A 19,756-nucleotide genomic window follows, 5' to 3' on the forward strand; every position below is an offset into this window, starting at 1 on the left:
GAGCTCCGACTCACTGGTTCAGGGAGCATCCCTGGTTCCCATGCACCAACTAACCCCACCGCCCTGTGGCCAACAACTTCAACTTCCCCTCCCACTCCCCCAAGGACATGCAAATCCTGGACTTCCTCCACCACCAAATTAAAGCCTCCTGCAAACTGAAAGAAGAACGCCTCATCTTCTGCCTTGGGACCCTACAGCTCCAAGGCATCAACGCTGACCACCAGTTTCCAAATCTTCCCAGCTCCCCACCTCATCCCAGATCCAACCCTCCAACCTGGCACCTCCCTCTTGACCTGACCTACCTATCCACTCCCCACCAACTTATCACAATCACCTCCTACCTGGATCTATCTATCTCCATCCCGCCTACATTCTGCCCCAGCCTCACCCCTAGGACCACCCTCCCATTTATGTTTCAGCCTTCTTGTCCCCCCACCCAGCATTCCTGTTGAAGGGTTAAACCCAAAACATCAACTCTCTTGCTCCTCGGATGCTGCCTAACCTGCTGTGCTTTTTCCAGTGCCACATGTTATCGACTCTGACTCTCCAGCATCTGCAGTCCTCACTTCCTCCTCCTTGCAATTCAGGAAAAGGTCAAATGCAACTAGGGGGTATGGGCTGCCTGTCTGGATGGGGTTGCGTTGGAGGGAGTGAAGGGTTTTGAGTCTGGCGATGGGGAAAATATATCTGGTCCTGTGGGGGAAAGCTGGATCTGGAGCACGGTGGGAGTGGAATAACAGGTCTGTTGTTGGGATGATGACAATCATGAGTGTTGGGTCCAAGGCATAAGAGTCTGGGCAAAGGTAGGTTTGGGGAAGAGTAAGGGTTCTGGATAACGTGTAGTTGTGTGATATGCGGTGAGTTTGGGATTCAATTGAATGGGCAAGGACTTATACTAGGTTTTTATTAGTTTAAGTTTTCTTAAGTAATTATTTACCTACTGAAGCAGAGCTCTCTAAATTCTCCAAATTAAATTAATATTTTTGAAAAATTCTAGGCCTCGGGGAATTATCCAACAGGATCTTCAGTTTCCTAGGTAATTCCTTCATGGTGTGCTATATTGGGAATTCCGCAGGATCCCTTGTGTCGCTCCCATCTACATTTTAGCAGTAACTATATGGACATCGGAATATCAGGGTCCACCTTCAAGGAACGTTGCAAATACATTGGAAGCAATTCAGAAAAAGTTTCCCAAACCTGGAATAAGTTGACTGTCTCATGAGGAAAGTTGGAAAGGATGGGCTTGTAGAAGGTCAAGTGGTGACTTGATTGTACTATTTAAGATCCTGTGGAGATTTGACAGGGTAGATGTAGAGATGATGTTTCCTTTTCCAGCACAATCTAAAACGAGGGCTCACTGTTCAGTAATAATTAAGGATTGCCCATTTAAAACAAGGAATGGGCAGGGAAGAAAAAAGAGTGTCCTTGGAACTCAGAGCAACCATGATCTAATTGCAAACAATGGAGGGATATGGACCAAGGGAAGGCAGAAGGAATTAGTTTAATTTGGCATCATGTTCAACACAATATTGTGGACTGAAGAACCTATTCCTGTGCTGTACTGTTTGCTGATCTAATTGAATGATGGACTAGGTTGGATGGGCTGAGTAGCTTGCTCATAATCCTTGTTTAAAGACTGTAAACCAAGTTGCTCCATTCCAACCCTTGCTGAATCCCTGGTTTGTTAACTTTGTTTTTATACTTTTCTACAAACCTGTTCTCCCAATTATTATCTGTTCACGTGATTTGTCAATGTTCATATAGTGGGGCTAGTTTATTGTCACTTTGTTGAGTGTACTTTAGGAATATTTACCTTGAAGTTTAAAATGAAAAATTATTCCAAAATAAAAGCCAATTGTATGATTTTATCTCTGTTCTCAAAGACCTGCAGAGATTGACACTTTCTGTAAATAAGAATGAAAATTGCAGCACCACTCGTGAGTTGCTACAATATCATGAATGACTGAATGTTCAAAGAAAACAAGTACTTCACTGACTAGTAATTTCTTCTGTGCAGACTTTGACAGATCACAAAAATGTGAAGATTGTTCTTGGACTCATCCTAGCTTTTGGAAATCACATGAACGGTGGAAACAGAACACGTGGCCAGGCTGATGGATTTGGTCTAGAAATTCTTCCCAAATTAAAGGATGTCAAAAGCAGGGTATGTTACATCTCAAATTCTCACTGTAATCAAAGCCAATGAACAATAGCTGTCTTACAGCAACCTCTGTACATGCGTGTACTAATAGATTGCTGAAAATTTGAATGCCTTTGGTATTTTACGATTTTATTGGTGAAAAGAGAGTGCATATATCTGTGATTAAATCTGACATCTGTAACTGAAACTCAGCAGTTTGGTCATTGTACCTCAATTTGATTTGAGTTGTTTACTATTGAATTTTGTTAGTACTTTGACTAGAAAGTAGCTTTTTATTCCAAAATGAATTTTGCAATTTTTAATAGAGCAAGTGAAATTGTGTGGTAATGTTTAGAGAAAAGATTTAGTTGCCTATTTTTCAGAATAGAATTCCGGACCTGTAGAAACAGTTCTGCATTGCAACAGGGATAAATACAGTTTGAAAAGTGGGAGTCTTTGATGACACAAGGCCAATTATCAAGTAGGCCCTTTTCCAAAACTCCACCCCAGATGCTCCTTGACAAGTGGAGAATGTGTAGAGTGCACCAGAGCTTTATGTAAATGCAGATAAGCAAATAACTGACTAACACATGAAATCCTGGGATCTACACTGTCAACATTGTAGCAAGTAGTTACAAGCCAATCATGTCTTAGTGTTTCAGCAACTGACTTCCTAAAGTTATTAAAGGGATTAAATTAGCCCTTTCATAATTGGAATCTTTGCCTTGAGTGTTCTGCCACAGAAGGCTAAAGAGCAAAGGGGGGATCACAGGTAAAGCCACTTACAGCAGGAGTTGACTGTCTGCATCTGCCATTATCCAAGCATTTTCATGATGATTCCAGTTGCAGCTGGCTAGCAATGTTTAAGAACTGGCTTTAAACATTTATGATCAACATAATAGCAGTTATTGAACTGAGCGATCTACTGTAGAAAAATTCCACCTTCAGAATATTCTAGATATGCATTTGTAATGCCAAGACATGCCCAGATATGAGACAAGTGATAGAAAATAGGATTGAAATCATTAGGTGGCTGTTTTTGACCAGCATAGACATGATGAGGTGAAGGGCCTTTTTCTGTATTGTAGGTCTCTATGACTCTAATAACATTGCTGCTACGTTTTCAGCTTCCTTATAGGTTTGTGATTTTGAATGCCTAAAAGGGACTGTAGACAAATTAATGAGTAATTTCTCAGAGTGAAATTAATGTATAATTGCCAATCAAACATTGCAAGCTCAAAGGAAACAGTAGGAAAATAGGAAGGTCATCCAGTTGTATATTTTCTGTTCACTCATGGGACGTGGCCATTGCTGGCTCGCCAGCAGCTATTGCCTGTCCCAATTGCCCTTGACAAGGTGGTGGTCAGCTGCTTTCTTTAACCACTGCAGCCCATGTGTTGCTGTTAAGGAGGGAATTCCAGGATTTTGACCCATTGACAGTGAAGGAACAGTGATATACTTCCAAGTCAGGATGGTGAGTGACTTGGAGGGGAACATATAGGTGGTTGTGTTCCCATGTCTCTGTTGCTCTTGTCCTTCTAGATGGAAGTGGTCATGGATTTGTATGGTTCTGTTTAAGGATCTTTTGTGAATTTCTGGTGTACATCGTGAAGATAGCACTGGGAGATGCTTTAACAATTCAACAATGGCAGGATCACAAAGAGCATTATTATCCGTTGCAAGCTATACGATGTTCACTGCTGTAAAGGTTTACAATGGAAATGGAGGACAAACTGATATTGAGAAAAAAGCAGATTTTGATGCTGTAAAGGCCTCAGCTTTATGTTTCCTTTAATTTTGGAGTCAAAGGAAGATGCTGCTTTAAACCAAGAGGGCTGCAGGGAAAAAAAACCAAAGAACTGCAGATGTTGAAAATCAGAACCAAAAGCAGAAATTGCTGGTACTACTAAGCATTGGTAGTTAAGGGACTGATGTGCCACCAAATAGGCTGCTCTGTCCTAGATGCTGTCAAGCTTCTTGAGTGTGTTGTTGAAGCTGTTCTCACCCAGGAAACATCTTGTCCTGTATGATTCTGTGAACAACAACTTGACTGCACTGTGTTATTAGATTCCCCAGTACCTAGGGGATCAATGCACATTTTCGAAAATCTGAGGTCATAGGTGGATTCTCTCTGGCCACCTACGAAGATACTGCTGGTCAGTGAACAGTAATGCGGAATTGAAACATTAGTGTTTTCTCTGCTGGGTGTGGACATGATGTTTTAGTTGTAAGGTATAATCCTTGCCACTTTTTGAAAATGGAGCTAGGATGCCAAAATAATCTCTTAAGCCTTGGTTATTGGCACCCTCACCCATGTGATGGTGCATTGCACAGAACACACAAGTAATGAAGACCAGATAAGAAGGATCCTTTAAGACTGTAGCATTTCATCTGGAGGTAGCACTTCAAGTGACCCAACAGTTTAGAAGATGCTTTCACAATTCAACTATGGCAGGATCACAAAGAGCATTATTTTCTGTTGCAAGCTATACGATGTTCATTTCTGTAAAGGCTTACAATAGAAATGGAGAACTAACTGATATTGAGAAAAGAGTAGATTATGATACTGTAAAGGCCACATCTTTATGTTTCTTTTCATTTTAGATTAAAAGGAAGGTGCTGCTTTAAACCAAGGAGACTGCAGAAATAAAACCAAAAGAACTGCAGGTGCTGGAAATCAAAAACAAAGACAGAAATTGATAGAAAAACTCCGTAGGTCTAGCAGCACCTGTGGAGAGAAATCAGAGTTAACGTTTCAGGTTGAATGACCCTTTCTCAGAACTCTCAGGTGCTGCCAGACCTGCTGAGCTTTTCTAGCAATTTCTGTTTCTGAGACTGAGTGCAGAAAGGTGGTTGCAGTTTTGGTTTAATGTCATGTACTCGTGCAGATTGTGAGCTGCGTACAGTACTGCTGTGCAGCCAATGGGAAGCTCCCAAAATACCAATTGATCTGCAGATGAATAGCACGCACTTCCAGAAGCTGATGCTGCACATGGACCTCAGAGGTCTACGCAACAGCAAAACACATTACAGGGACTATCATGCCCTGACCAGGTGATGCTGGTTTGTGTGGGACCAGTCCAGCAGAAACACTTCACCGGCAAAGAAAAAGCAACAACAACTGTTCTCCAGTCCACCTTCCTCTGTAAATTCCCTTGTTGAAAAGCAAAAGGGAATATCAGCTTCAGAGCCACTGAATCCAGTGACTGAAAGACTGAACACTGGCTTGCAAAAGACCTTGTTTTCACATCAAAGAATTAAAAGTGAGAGAAAGAAATCAATTCATCAATTCCTGAGGGCAAAACTGGTAGAACTTCAACAGAATTTTATTTCCTTGAGTTTTTCTTCTGTCCTTAATTATCATGTCTTGTCTGCCTTTGTGTGTCTAGGTTATGGACCAAGTGCAGGTAAATGGTGTCTGTTGGGCATAGACAAGACAGGTTGAAGGGCCTAATTGTGATCTGTATGACTCTATTCTATACATATGAAAATGAGTTCTTTAACGGATTTGAACTATTGTGCAATTGGATTACCTGATATAGTTTGATGTGAGTGTGATTCGGTGGGTTTTATCATTCAGCTCCCATGAACAAGGGGAGACAATGGCCTGGTAATATTATCACTAGACTGTTAATCCAGACACCCAGTTCAGGGGACCAGGGTTTGAATATCACCATGGCAGACGATGAAATTTGAACTCAGTACATATTTAGATTTAAGAGCCTAATGGTGGCTGTAAAACCATTGCCGATTGTTGTAAAAACCATCTGGTTCACTAATGTCCTTTAGGAAAGGATTCTGCCATCATTACCTAGTATGGCGGATATGTAACTCCAGGAGAAAGTGAGAACTGCAGATGCTGGAGATCAGAGTCGAGAGTGTGGTGCTGGAAAAGCACAGCAGGTTAGGCAGCATCTGAGGAGCAGGAGAATCCATGTTTTGGGCAGAAGCCCTTCATCAAGATTCCTGATGAAGGGTTTATGCCTGAAACGCAATTTCTCCTGCTTCTCGGATGCAGTCTGACCTGCTGTGCTTTTCCAGCACCACACTCTTGACTATATGTAACTACAGACCCACAGCAATGTGGTTGACTCTTAACTACCATCTGGGCAATTAGTGATGGGTAATAAATGCTGGCTTAGCCAGTGATGCCCTCAATCCGTGGAAAAGAGCTAATCTGCTGTCTGCTCATAGAATTGCAGTGATGAGTGGATTTCAGTGGGCGGAAACCTTGTGTGACATTTCATGAGATGGATTAACTTGTAGGCTGAAGATTCCTGAGCAAGAATATGATGGTGATTTGGTCAAACCTACGTTGACCAAATAACTATGTTGGTTGGGAGATTGCAGTTTTCACCATGGAAATGGGCAAATGCTTCCCTAAAATCCAGTGACACATGGTTAATCCTGAACTAATACTAGATATAGATTATAGACCTTGAATTGTTATAGTTGAGTCGAAGCACTAGTGAAACTCATGAATTTTGAGCTACTTTATTTGAGTTAATGGAATTTCGTCCCTAGCTATATGTTAAAAAGCTTGTCAGCCCTATGCAATAACAAATCCTGCAGTGCCACAGTATTGCAACTAAATTGGTGTGGCCTCACCTTTATTAGCATGGCTCATTTTTCCTTCACCTTCTTTGCTACGATGCTTATTGTATCATTTTACTTTCTAGTCAGAGCACATAACACATAAGATCTGAAGTAGTGTTGCACTGTAGTAGTCTTAAATTTTTGTCTGAATTAACAAATCTCACCATCTTAAGTCGACAGCAAAATTTACTGAATCCTCAAAGTTATAGGTATTTATAGCATCGTAGAAAAGGTTGATCTGATGAACCCGCCGTGGTCTGTAGTGGCTGGAAACCAGCTGTCTGGCAAATTCCCATGGTCAGTGGCATTTGTGGGACTTCCAACACTTCTAAGTGCATATACAAGCATTGTAAAATGTGTGTTATCCAACACACACAGGGAACATGTGGCGCCGGTAAATCAAAAATGCTGATTAATGGGATATCCTGGCAGTGTGACCTTTAGCCTCACCATCTCCTCCCATAAATGTCTTTGTTTTGCAATTTAATCCCATGTTAATCTGTCTGAAATTATTTCACAAAGCCCTGTATTTAAAATTACATTACCAAACCTGTTTGTTTTGACTTGAAAACTGAAAATCATCACAGAATTAGTTCTCTAAACACTTGACGGAATTTTATGTAGTAAGAATGGGTTTTATTAATATAAAGGCCATTGATGTGAGAGTTAGATTGCCCTTTTGACAAAAAAAGAAAATGGTTATTTTGGCCATTCTCTTCCGCAGAAGTGCCCCCACAGGCCAGTTATGATCTGATGTGGTTACCATTCTTACAAGCTCTGCTCCACTGGACTGGCATTGGACAGGACCTTAGAATTAGAATCCCTACATGGAAACATGCCCACACCGACCCTCCAAAGAGTAACCCACCCAGACCCATTCCCCTACCCTATATTTACCCCGACTAATAACCTATTCTATGGGCAATTTAGCATGGTCAATTAACCTAAACTGCACAACTTTAGATTGTGGGCAGATTCCAGAGCACACAGAGGAAACCCATGCAGACACAGGGAGAATGTGCAATCTCCACACAAATAGTCACCCGAAGCTGGAATCAAACCCAGGTCCCTGGTGTTGTGAGGCAGAAGTGTTAACCACTGAGCCATATGGCTACAATGTCAAATATTGCAGGAATTGGTAGAAAAGGATAAATTGTGGATGTAATCTGAAGTTCCCATCTCCTATTTTTCCAGTCCCCTGTCCTGAGGGTATCTGTAACAATTCACAATTGGTGTCCCAGTCTTAAACAGTATCTCTGGCTCACTCGTATTATTTTCAAAACTGGGGTCACACAGTCTAAAAATATCCCGAACCAGGGGTCACAGTTTAAGGGTGCAGGGAAGGACATTTAGGACTGAGATGAGGAGAAATATCTTTATCCAGAGAGTGATGAGTCTGTGGAATTCTCTTCCACAGAAAGTGGTTGAGTCCAAACTGCTGTATGTTTTCAAGAAGGAGTTAGATGTATTCTCAGGGCTAAAGGGATCTAAGGGTATGGGAAAAAGAGAAAACAGGGGTATTAAATTGTTTTAGTCACAATTGTATTGGATGGTAAAGCAGGCCAAAAGGCCTACTCCTGTTTTCAATGTACTTGTATGTTATTTCATTCAGTCCTCACACAAGGCCTCCCTTGAGCTGCTTATGTGTAGTAACTTGTAGCTGTTCGTAATCAGACTGTTCAGACTTGATTTGGCACACCTCTGAAACAGATGGGACTTAAAGCAGACCTGCTGGTCCAGGGAAACCCGTACATCGCAGAGACTCCATGTGCAAGTCCCTGAGCCTGATGTGACCTAGTGTACACAGAACCTGGGGAGCATGACCTTTAAACCCATTACTTATTCTCACCAGCTTCTTAGTCGTGTTGTACAGACATGAATGAGTTAACAATTCAGCTGACCCTGTAATCTCATTGAAGTTAACTTTGCAAAAAGTTCAATTTTATGATTCTGATGTGCTTCCTGCTCGTGAGCTGAACTGTGCCTGAACGGACCTCAATTTATTAAAGAAAGAATGCACAGCAATCTGAGAAATTTTGGTTTTAGGGGCATTCTGATTGGTAAGGTGCAAGGTAATGGCAACTTTTACTGGATGTTTTATATGTAATGATGGTCTCTGTTTCAACCAACCTTTCAAGCCATGATGTTATGATCGCCATGGTCAGCTGGGTGGTAAGTATTGCCCTTATACCCCCATCAGAACCTTTCAGAAATTACGTTAAAGAAATGCTCCTTTGTAGTAAAGTATCACACATGCACTTTAGCTACCTTATGTACTGGTCTTGCTTCTTCCAGAGATCTGTGGTCATACATTTTAAGGTCACATTTTTTTTCTCTATGTTTCTCGGTATGCTATAATTATTGCGTGCTCTTTGGTATTTTTTCCCTTCCCAAATGCATTACTTCAATCTTCCCTAAGCCTCTGGAATTCTGTCCCTCAACTACTGACTCTCTAGCCCCAATTTTCATTCCGAGATCAAATGCGTGGAGGTGGGACAGTTTACAAACGGTCGCCCACACTCACCATTCTCAGCCTGTGATGTGGGCTAGGTGGAATTCAGGCTACACAGCCCAGCAGAGGCTGAAGAGACAGCCAGAAGCTGAGGCTTAAAGCCAAAAAACATGTCTCAGGGCTTAAACAACAAAATATAAAGCATTTCTCCAGCCTTCACTCCTCACAGCCACCTTCTAAGCCCTCAGCCCCACACTCCATTCATGCCATTGAATGTACTCCATTCAGTCCCTGTGACCCTCTACCCATTCCCATGTCCAAGCATATACTCAAGCCAACCTATGGTCCTCCCTAAAGGTATCTAACATTCCCACCACAAAGGCACATAAAAGTAGAAGTTTGAATACACGGCATAATAGGATCTCCGCAGTTAAGATTTTTAAAGTTGCTTGTATATTAAGTGGTTTCATGATGTAGTAAACAGCATTTTCATTGCTGAGTCCTAGATTGCACCTTCTAGTACCTGGTGAGATTTGATTATCTTGGTTGGAAATAATTTAAATTTACTCTATTGCATAAAAGTTATATGATAAAACTGTAAAAATATTATCAAGGTGCAAAATGGGAAAGCAACTGAAAATATTAAAGAGACACGTTGAAATGCTGTACCAAAACATTTTCTGACTCCAGACTGAGTTAATAAGAGCCTTTTTGAAATGTTTTACAAGTCTCCTTGGTACATTTACAAAAACGTTTAATTCAACAAGAATGATTAAAATAGATTTAGATTAGATTTTATTTAATCATATTTAAGCTTACTTTTATTACAAATAATTGTAAGGGATGGCTTTCTTGGTATGTTGGGAAAGATTCCCTGTACCAACAAAACATTGATTTTTAAAAGGCACTCAAAGTTTGTGAGAAGATTTGTAGCTCGGGTGCTCGTTGTTGTGGTTCTATTCACCAAGCTGGGAATTTGTGTTGCTGATCAAAAGGTACTGTTTAATTTGAGATACCAGTACCAAGGTGTACTGACATTTGCAGAGTTGTGAACTGGCACATTGGTACAAAACTTGAAAAAGAATGTCCTATGGAGTTTCACTTGTGGCAGGTGTGGTTTAGGAAATCAGGCACATAATCGTGTGTCGTGGGTTGTGGTGTGCTGCTCGTTGTAACTTTGCAATGTTTTGGATTAAAAGAAGGTGCAGTTCAGGCAAGTGTGATCCTCATTTATTTCAAGTTGTGTTTCTCTCAAAACTGCAAGGTTTTGAGTTGCTGCCCTTTTCATGAGCACTTAACTTGGATAAAATGGTGATCCTGGAATCTGACTTGCTCAAGCACAGGGAATTCTGTTTCTCTGATGTTGCAACGTTTCTTAAAAAAAACTTTTTCATTTGCAATTTGGTTTTGGCACGTTTTCGTCCATGCATTTAAGTTTTATTTTATTGGGAAGGCCAACATTTTTGACCTTTTAATCTTTCACAGTACTTTCTTCATTATTTTCCATTTAAGTTGCAATGGACTAAGTAGTAAAGGTCCCCTGTTCTAATTTGCATGATTTTTAGATGAGAAAGTGGAGTTCGTGAGAGGATAAATGCTTAATCTGTTGTTCTGAAATTGCTATTTTACGTAGTGATGTCAAACAATTTATTTTAAAAGGGCTGACCCCAGATTTTCTCAGCTGCTCCAATAGATTCACATATAACTTTGGCAGGAGTTCTATAAAACAACTAAATATTTGACTTGAATTTTAATAAGACAATCCATGCCCTTGTATCCAAATGTTTGGGATACCATTGAGAGAGAAAAATATATGTCTGTCTATATAAAGTCATTAACATAAGAGACTAAAGTTGGAGCACAAATTAAGGATAAATATAGAAGTTCACATATCCTAAGCTTTTATTTAGGGCTTTCCATATAGTCAGTGCAGGTACTCAGTTATTTTGGAGATACGAAAATTCCACTAGTGATTTTTCGAAACCAACCTGAGAGACTCTGGGACTGTGACAAAGCCTGGCTCCTTGAAAATGTTGCTGTGTACTTAATTTTATTTTGTAAGAAGCCTCAGTTTTATCTGAAAAGTGGGTAGGTATGACACAACACCCCCCCTAGTGCCCTAGGGGGACAAGTGCCCTAGCCCACCGAAGGCATTCAAATGAAGGACCTTTCTTTGCTTTGTGAATTTAATAGAGTCCATAGCAGAGTTCCATGGTGTGCCACCACGTTTTTGGGAACTGTTAACTTCTTTGCTGAATCTGTAGACAGGAATTTCAGATAAATGATTTTTGTTTTTAGTTGCCAATTTCCTACAAAGTTATTTTTGTTTTTTATGTGAATAGCTTATGTTTTGTTAAATGGAAAGTAAAGCTTGAAAGAAAATGTGTGTGCCAGTGGTAGGCTGTTTAAACAAAAAGCCATATGCCCTTTGAAAGTTAACAAAAATAGTGTGCCTTTTGTGGTCAACTGATAAACAATAGAAAATTACAAGAAAAATACATTGTTTTGCACATAATATTCAGTGTTAATTTACCACACGTCTTTATTTATTGTTTTAGGATAATCGAATTAGTCTTGTGGATTTTGTTGCATCCTATTATTTGCATCATTTTGACAAGGTAATTAATCTTTCTTTGAGCTTTTGTCAAATAGATTTTCTATTTGAAAGTAATGTACTCTGGATGAAATAATTATTCCAATCAACTTCCTTTTGAATATTACTTTTACTTGCTAGTTGTTTTCTTATTAAATCAATATTTTCTGAAAAAAAGTGTATGAACTACTAAAGCCTTCAGCAGAAGTACTTTTTAAAGTAAGTATCAAATTAGCTTGATATAATTTGGAGAGGGTTCCAGGTGTATTGCTTCAATGATAATTGGGAAACAGATTTGACTTGTTTTGAGTTATTTCTATTTAAGCATTGAGAGCTGAAATGTTCCTATTTCTGTATAATTGTTGCCATAACAGACTCAAATGAAACTGGGCATACACCAACAAATCTCTGTCAACTCTGGCATTATTTCAACTGCATGTTTGAGTAGGTAGTTTAGTAGGGAGGTAGGAAAACTCCAGATGTTTCACATTTAGAAGGGGAGTGCATTAAAAGGGGCCCAACAAATCTTGAAGTCTTTGCAGAGATCCTCCTGGTATCTCAACTCATTATCATCGCAAAGGTAAAAGACAAAGAAAAAGTTAAAGCACAGGAAAATCGAGGTGACAATGGGTGTCTGCAAACCAGGAGTAGTGCAGCCTGGTGTGCCAATGCTTAGTCAAATCTACAGCCTCAAAGTAATGCATGGCTAATTGGGTAATGCTGACTCTGAGTGATGCCTTTAATACCTACTGAGAACAAATGTCATGTTGGTTTGTGATGCTTCTGTCGAAATAGCTAGTACTCTAATCGGCATTAACAGAACAAGCTACTGAGTCTTCTGTTCCTGCTTCTTTGAGAAAAGAATTTCCATCAGGATTAATTGTATAGGAAAGTGAGATATTTTCACCTCTCCTAATGGATGTGGGTGCTTTGGTATTGATTGATCTCTTTCTGCTGCCTGCCCTGCCTAGCATACTTCCATTGATACTCCAGACATACCATGAAGGGGATACTCCTTAGGAAATCCATTGGCGCCACAAAGAAATTAGTTACATCTGTTGGCACAATGGTCAGAACATTGCTGCTGACCAGAGAAAAACAATATTGGTTAATAAATGTATGAAGCACACAACCTTACAATGCAACGTCCTTGACAAATGTTAAATGGTGCTCACCATGAATTTCAAATTGATAGTTCTTTACCAGGACCATTAAACACCATAATTATGTAAAGTGATGTGCCAAGATTGATGACAACCACAAAAGAAGATTAAAATTAAGTGTCACCACATTCCCACCATAATAGTTCCATTGGGAAATCCATCATTACCACAAACCTATTTCTGACCATGAATTAAATGTTAGGAAGCGAGAAAAATCACGCCTCTGTATCTCTGCACTGATATTACGCAAAATTACACCTGGTAGTTAGCACTGCTGCCTCACAGGACCAGGGACCCGGGTTTGATTCCAGTCTTGGGTGACTGTGTAGAGTTTGCATGTTCTCCCCATGTCTGCATGGGTTTCCGCTGGGTGCTCCAGTTTCATTCCACAATCCAAAGATGTGCAGGATAGCTGGATTGGTCACACTAAGTTGCCCATAGTGTCTAGGCATGTGTAGCTAGGTGAATTAGCCATGGTAAATGCAGGATTATGGGAATAGGCTAAGGGTCTCGTCCTGGGTGGGATAGTTTTTGGAGTGTTGCTGCAGATTTGGTGAGCCAAACAGCCTCTTTCCGCACTGTAGGGATTAAGTGATAAATATTAACAATTCTTTTCTCATTTCTTAACAGGATGCAGGAACGGACAAGAGTGTATATCCTCTACCAGAACCTCAGGAGTTAATGCGCGCCTCCCAAGTTAAATTTGAGGATCTCACTAAGGATCTTAGGAAGTTGAAAAAAGACCTGGAAGGTATTGCAGCTTTTAACCATGTGAAACATTAAATGTTTCCAAGTATTGTAAAATAAGAAAATGAACTGATTAACCATGGTGTTTATGTTGGGATAGAAGTTCCTGTGTAGTTGTATTCAGGAATACGAGTAACTGAGGAATAAAGCAATTAGCCAGCATTAAAATTGAAAAAAGCTGAGAGAAAGGGAATTCCACCTCCTGTATCATTATGCTATGCTTGAATGTTCTCAACACATTAAACCCACCTCTTTCTGTCAGCACTGAAACAGAATGATGGCTTCCTTGCCATGGTAAAGAGTTGTGCATGATCAATTCTGCCAGTGCAGCTTCAAAATAAAATTATGACCAGCATCTTGGGTGCAAGAGGAAAATAATCACGTTTATAGCAATTTTTAAGGTTTGGGTTTTTTAAAAATTGAAATCTGCATTGCATTTTCTGTTTCTGTGTGCTGAATTTTCCCTTTAATTTTGGCAAAGTGTTTTGTTGGCATCCAGTCTGTAATGAGGCATGTTGCCCTTTTGCATGCGATCATCCACTCTTCATTCTATTAGTTAGGCAACTCACCTCTTCAGCACCCATCTTGTGGAATTGTATGACAGGAGAGATGAAAGTGCTTAGATCTCAGCTCTGCAGCAACTCTGATGCTGCAAGTCCAGAAGTGCCCCTCACACTGTGGTGCTCTACCATTATTACCAAGCGCATGGCCCAGAAAGGAAGGCTCATACACTGCTGCATCAACACTGACCAGGAAGATGCAAGCCAGGAACCTTGACAGCCTCCAATAAGTTTGAAGTGAGCGAGCGCTCAGAAGTTAAGTCAGGAGCAATAGGATAGAAGAATTACTTTGTGCACAAGGACACAAGCACAACATGACAGAAGCACAAAAAAGTCATATATCTGCTGAACTGCAAAATTAAGCACTAAAGAACAAACATTGTCAGCCAAATCTTGCAGAAGCGACCTGAATTATAGTAAGATGTGTGGCAGATTCAGGTGATGTGTGTGGTGAGGCCCATCTCAATGTCAGTTCACTCGATCTGTCATGTTTTTTCACAAGTGAAGAGATTCTTGCGAGGCATCGATGAAATGCCAATTGACACTCATTATTGTTCGTTATTCACCTTGTTAATGCCACAACTCATCTCATCAACACTCAGACATTCATCTTACCAAACTCACCAAATGAATGCCAATGAATGATTTGTGAGTTTTAGTTTTAATTTTCGTTGTTAGAGAAGAAAATATACTGAATCCAGTCCGTCCCTCTGTCTTTGTTTGCACTGATTTTACTTGGTTTACTATCAGGAAACACCGATCAGTTAGAGAGGAAATTTAGACATAAATTGAGGTGAGAAAATCTGATGCAGGAGTTGCTGCTACTTTGAGCATGGTTTGATATTGTAATGCTGATATTAAATAAAAACTTTATAATTAAAAAAAGTAAAGTCTGTACATACTTTACACAGGTAATTTTCATATAATCGTAACAGTAATGTTGATAAACATTAATATTGGGACTTCTTTTGTCAATTATGTTTTGAAGTAACATTTGAAAGCTTCTCTAAGAAAGAGTTTAGGCTGAATGCGCAGCAAAATTAACAACGTGTTCAGTTAAGTTGAAGCCTTGACCAGACTTCTGCTATATGCTTTTGAGAATAACTTTGTAAAATGATATATGGAACAATAATAAAATAGTAAAAAAAAACATTTTTGTTGAGCCCAAACAAAGTGGTGGAAATTATCAGTTGTTGTTTGTTCAACTGAGGGACACAGGAGTGTTCTTATCTTCTCTCATCCCTTGGGCTCCCATAGAACCCTTGCCCTGCCCTCTATATTGGTAGCTTGTGCGGAAATCTGATCTGTGTTTGATCTCGTCTCCCCTGTCAGCATGTTTCCAACATTACGTGTAGCTACTGTGTCCCTCAGACCCACATGTATGCAACATCCACAATTAAATTATAATTTAATAAGATAAATGGGTCTTAATTGATATGATATTTCAGCTTGTGGTAATTGTGCTTAAAACCTTTTATTTAAGTTAATCTGTTCTGATTTAAAAATGGATAGCATTTTGTGAAACCCAATATCAAAATAGGTTGCGAAACTGCAAAAGTTTTAAATTGGTAAAATTGAACCTATTTGTATACATGTCATATTCAGTAAAAAAAATCTTAAATTGTACCCAGATTTAAGTTTCATTTAGTGTACGATTTTCACATTTTACAGTCATTTTAATTTATTGTGGCCATTAAAAGGTTGTGGCTGCTGGCAAAATATCAGTGAAACTCCTAAACGAAACCAGATGTGATTAGAGACTGACTCCCAAGAAGCATCAGGCTCAGCTATCCAGACAGACCCATTGGCTTCAGATGTGAATGATTTAAATAATATTAACTTGTGTTGCACCTACTACAGCGTGCAGAAGATTTATTTTACGGTTTGGTGTTTTGAATGTTCTGTGTGTCAATTCCGTAAAGATATTTGTCAAACTGCTAAAGGAAGTAATTATAAGATTTGTTTTTAAAATATGCTGAAGGATTGTAACCAGTCTTCAAAGTTGTCATTTTTACTTCCCATTACAACAGCCAGCGAAAGCGCGAAAAGGAAACCCTTTCCTCCTATATTGTAGCTATTTCCTAACACTATGTCAACTCTTTGTACTAGCTAAATTGCTTGACCTCTTGGTCTGTCACTTCGGTGAGCAGCTCCCCAGCTAAGACAATGTTAAGTAGTGAGTGACTAAGATGGTTTCCTGAGGGTATAGAAACTTCTCTCAGCAAAGTAGCTATTCTTGAGGGAATGTCTTCCAGCAGTCATTCCTCAACTGAGAGACAGAGGACAGGTCCATGTTTGAAGCACTCTCAGGCAGAAATAAAAGCATTTGAAACGGGGATAGAAATAAGCCACTGGGTATCTCAAGCCTGTGTTATCATTCAATAATATATTAACTGAGTTAGGTTATCCCCCTTAGCCTTCAGAATCAGAAACACTCTTCATCTTTGTCTTGAGTGTAATTAATGACTGCCCATCCACATCTTTCAAAGGAAAGAATCTCAAATGCTAATGTTGCTTTGAAGAACTCTCTCTTCTTCTCAGTCATAAATGGTCAAATCCATATTCTGAGATTGTGGCCCATAGCTCTAGACTTCTAACCAGAGGAAACGTCTTCCTGGCGTTAACCCTGTCAAGCCTCTTGAGAATTCTGTATGCTTTAATGTGAGCATTTTCATTCTTCTGAACGCCAGGCATTCATTTACTCAGTTTAACATAGAATGATCCATTTATCCCAAGAATCTTCATTGCACACTCTCAAGGAAAGTATAAACTTCTTTAGTTAAGGAGGTCAAACTGTACACAATTCCACAGGTGAATCTCACCTTGGTCCTATACAGTTGCAGTGGTGCATCATTACTCTTGTATTTCAATCCCGTTATGATAAAGAATGATGTAATTGCTTGTTGTTTCTTTGTAATGTTATAATTTGTGTTTGAGGATCCCTCTGAATACTAGATTTTCTAGTTTCTTTCTAAAAGAGAGCGTTCTTATTTTCCTTATAAAAGTAAGTAGGTTCGTGTTTCTCCACATTGTATGTCATCCACCTTACTAAATCTTTGGAGCTCTCTTCACGTTGTTCTTGCCAGTTATTTTGCCACTTAGCTTTTTATTTTCAGCATCCTTAAATACATTCCATTTAATCCTGTCATCTAAGTTATTGATGTATGTCATAAATATCTACAGCCAAAGCACCAACCTTGTGTTACCCACGAGTTACAGGGAGGCCAAAGCTAAAATGACCTACTTCTTCCTACTCTCAGTTTGCTTACCATTAACCAATGATAGTACATGCTAATATGTTTCTTGAGCTGTAATTCTGCATAATCACCTACTGTGTGGCACTTTAGTGGGTGCAATTTGAAAATCCAAATACATCAAGTGTTTTCCAACATTTGTATGCTACTACTTATAATCTTAAAACACTTTAAATTATTTATTTTTTAAAAAACTCTTTTATTAATCCATGTTGACTTTGTCTCATCATGTAAATATTTGTTTAGCACCTCCATTATCGTAGTTATAATAATGTTTTCTAACACTTTATTGACTGTTCAGTGTCAGGCTAATGGCCCTATGGTTCCTATTGGAGGCATGATGTTCAAGTTGGGCAGCATTTTATCTAGTGAACTGGTATGTCTTAACTGTCAACTTTTTATGACCTCAGCTTTCTCTTTTGTGCAAACATTAGATTTTCAATAGTGATATCCTTGATCATGAAACATTTCCCTCAGACTGATTATTCCTAACCTTTTTCTTTACATGGTAGCATGCAATGTAAATGGAATTTGACCACTGAGCACAATTGTGTCCCCCCCATATAAACTCATATATTCCATAATAGTGAGTCAGAGATGCTTTCTCCCTTTTAACAATCCCTTTATTTGATATAGAAATGGGCAAGAGAGCTTAATGGAGGCAGATTCAATAATGGCTTTCAAAAGGCCACTGGGTAATTATTTATAGAGTAAGCATTTGCAGGTCTACAAGGAAAAGGGCTGAGAATGGAATTGGCTCAGTTGCATTTGTAGTGGGCTGCCACAGACAAGATTGGCTGTAGACCTTTATGTGTCTGTGTTGTCCACTTACATGGGTTTGAGAATGGAGCCATGACCTATGCTATGCGTAAATGACTTCTATCACCCAGTAACCAAACACTGATCAGTAATGGTACTTCGTAGTCATGCACAAAGGATCATTGTAAAATGAAGTAGTTGTGGTTACCATCATGGTAATGCCATTCCTCTGGTGAGACAATGCACATATCAAATGCACTCTGAAGGACCATTAGCCTGACACTCGACAATTCATCAAAATTGCCAAGTCCATGTGAGGTGCACGTCAAGCAATCTTTGTGTTGTCAAGTACATTATGTACAGCAGGGAAGGCTGCAATTGAAACAAGTTCTTGTGCTTATTCTGCCTGTTTGTCTCTGGTAAGAAGGAATGAGGTGAAGCTTTTGAACAGACAGACTCAATGGCCTCTCTTACTGAGCACGGTAGTGCAAGCTGCAAGATTGTATTCATAGCAGCAGGACTACCCTGGAAGGTGACAGCTACATAAACGCTAAGATATTCAATCATTTAGCACCCTCAAGAATGCAGTCTTTGCATTGTTTTGAGGTTTCAGTCAACAATAATTGGCACACTTTAGTGATAGCATCGTTCCAAGCATGAAGCCAACTGAATCATTTGTCCTTGCTGATATTAAGGTAAAAGGACTGCTCCATAGAGCTTTGGGTAGGTCTGCCATCCTGTTGAGCATGATTCTACTGTCCTCTTTCCTCACCACCCTGCTTGTCCTCTTCTCTTCATTCTGCTAGTCATGTTCAATTCCATGGGGAGTGCTTCCCAGAAACATTAGTGTCAGACAACAGCTTGTTTCAGCTCAAGCTTTTAAACCACTACAAAAATGCTTCAGCTCCAAAGGTGAAGCCCCTTTAGACTTGAAACAAATGCAACAAAAGTTTGAAGACACATAGAACTGTAATAGTAGTCAGGAGAAATAAGCCAGCAACCAACATGTTGGGAGTGCTTCCTTGAAGTAGCGCAGATAAAAAAAAGGTTCTTTGTGCAATTGTATCCATTTTCAGCTCCAGGAAACTAAAAGAGGGCAGTAGTTTGAGAATTACATTTGAAAACGGCAGCACTAGAGACAAAACAAATTACACAATGCTTGACACCATCAACGCTGACAGTCCCATGGTACCCACTCCCTCAGCACTGACTCTACCACGGTGCCCGCTCCCTCAATGCTAAGGTTGGGATATCATTTTGGCATGGACGAGTTAGGCCGAAGGGTCTGTTTCCGTGCTGTATATCTCTATGACTCTATGTTCCACCTGCTCTGGAATTGCTGCTGGTCATTGGATGCATGCACACACTCAAACTACTGGTGCAGGAAGTGTGCACTTCTGTCGAACACTCATTTTTCAACCAATAAGAGAATTGTTAGCACTGAAAATGTGAGCACCATGTAGCTGAATTTCTTCCTCTAGCCAGTAGAAAA

The 19,756-nt window shown here is 39.7% G+C and overlaps 1 protein-coding gene across 3 annotated transcripts in view; it reads left to right on the forward strand.

Annotated features, from left to right (window-relative positions):
* fmn1 (formin 1) overlaps positions 1-19,756 on the forward strand; it is a 376,573-nt gene that overhangs the window by 226,285 nt on the left and 130,532 nt on the right. For all 3 annotated transcript variants that reach the window (XM_060828913.1, XM_060828914.1, XM_060828915.1), the window contains 3 exons: positions 2,018-2,164; positions 11,747-11,806; positions 13,575-13,695. In XM_060828913.1, the coding sequence (XP_060684896.1) occupies positions 2,018-2,164; positions 11,747-11,806; positions 13,575-13,695 (328 nt within the window). The remainder of the gene's footprint in view (positions 1-2,017; positions 2,165-11,746; positions 11,807-13,574; positions 13,696-19,756) is intronic.

This window comes from Hemiscyllium ocellatum, chromosome 8 (assembly GCF_020745735.1).
Source record: "Hemiscyllium ocellatum isolate sHemOce1 chromosome 8, sHemOce1.pat.X.cur, whole genome shotgun sequence".
In the NCBI taxonomy this organism is placed as follows: Eukaryota; Metazoa; Chordata; class Chondrichthyes; order Orectolobiformes; family Hemiscylliidae; genus Hemiscyllium; species Hemiscyllium ocellatum.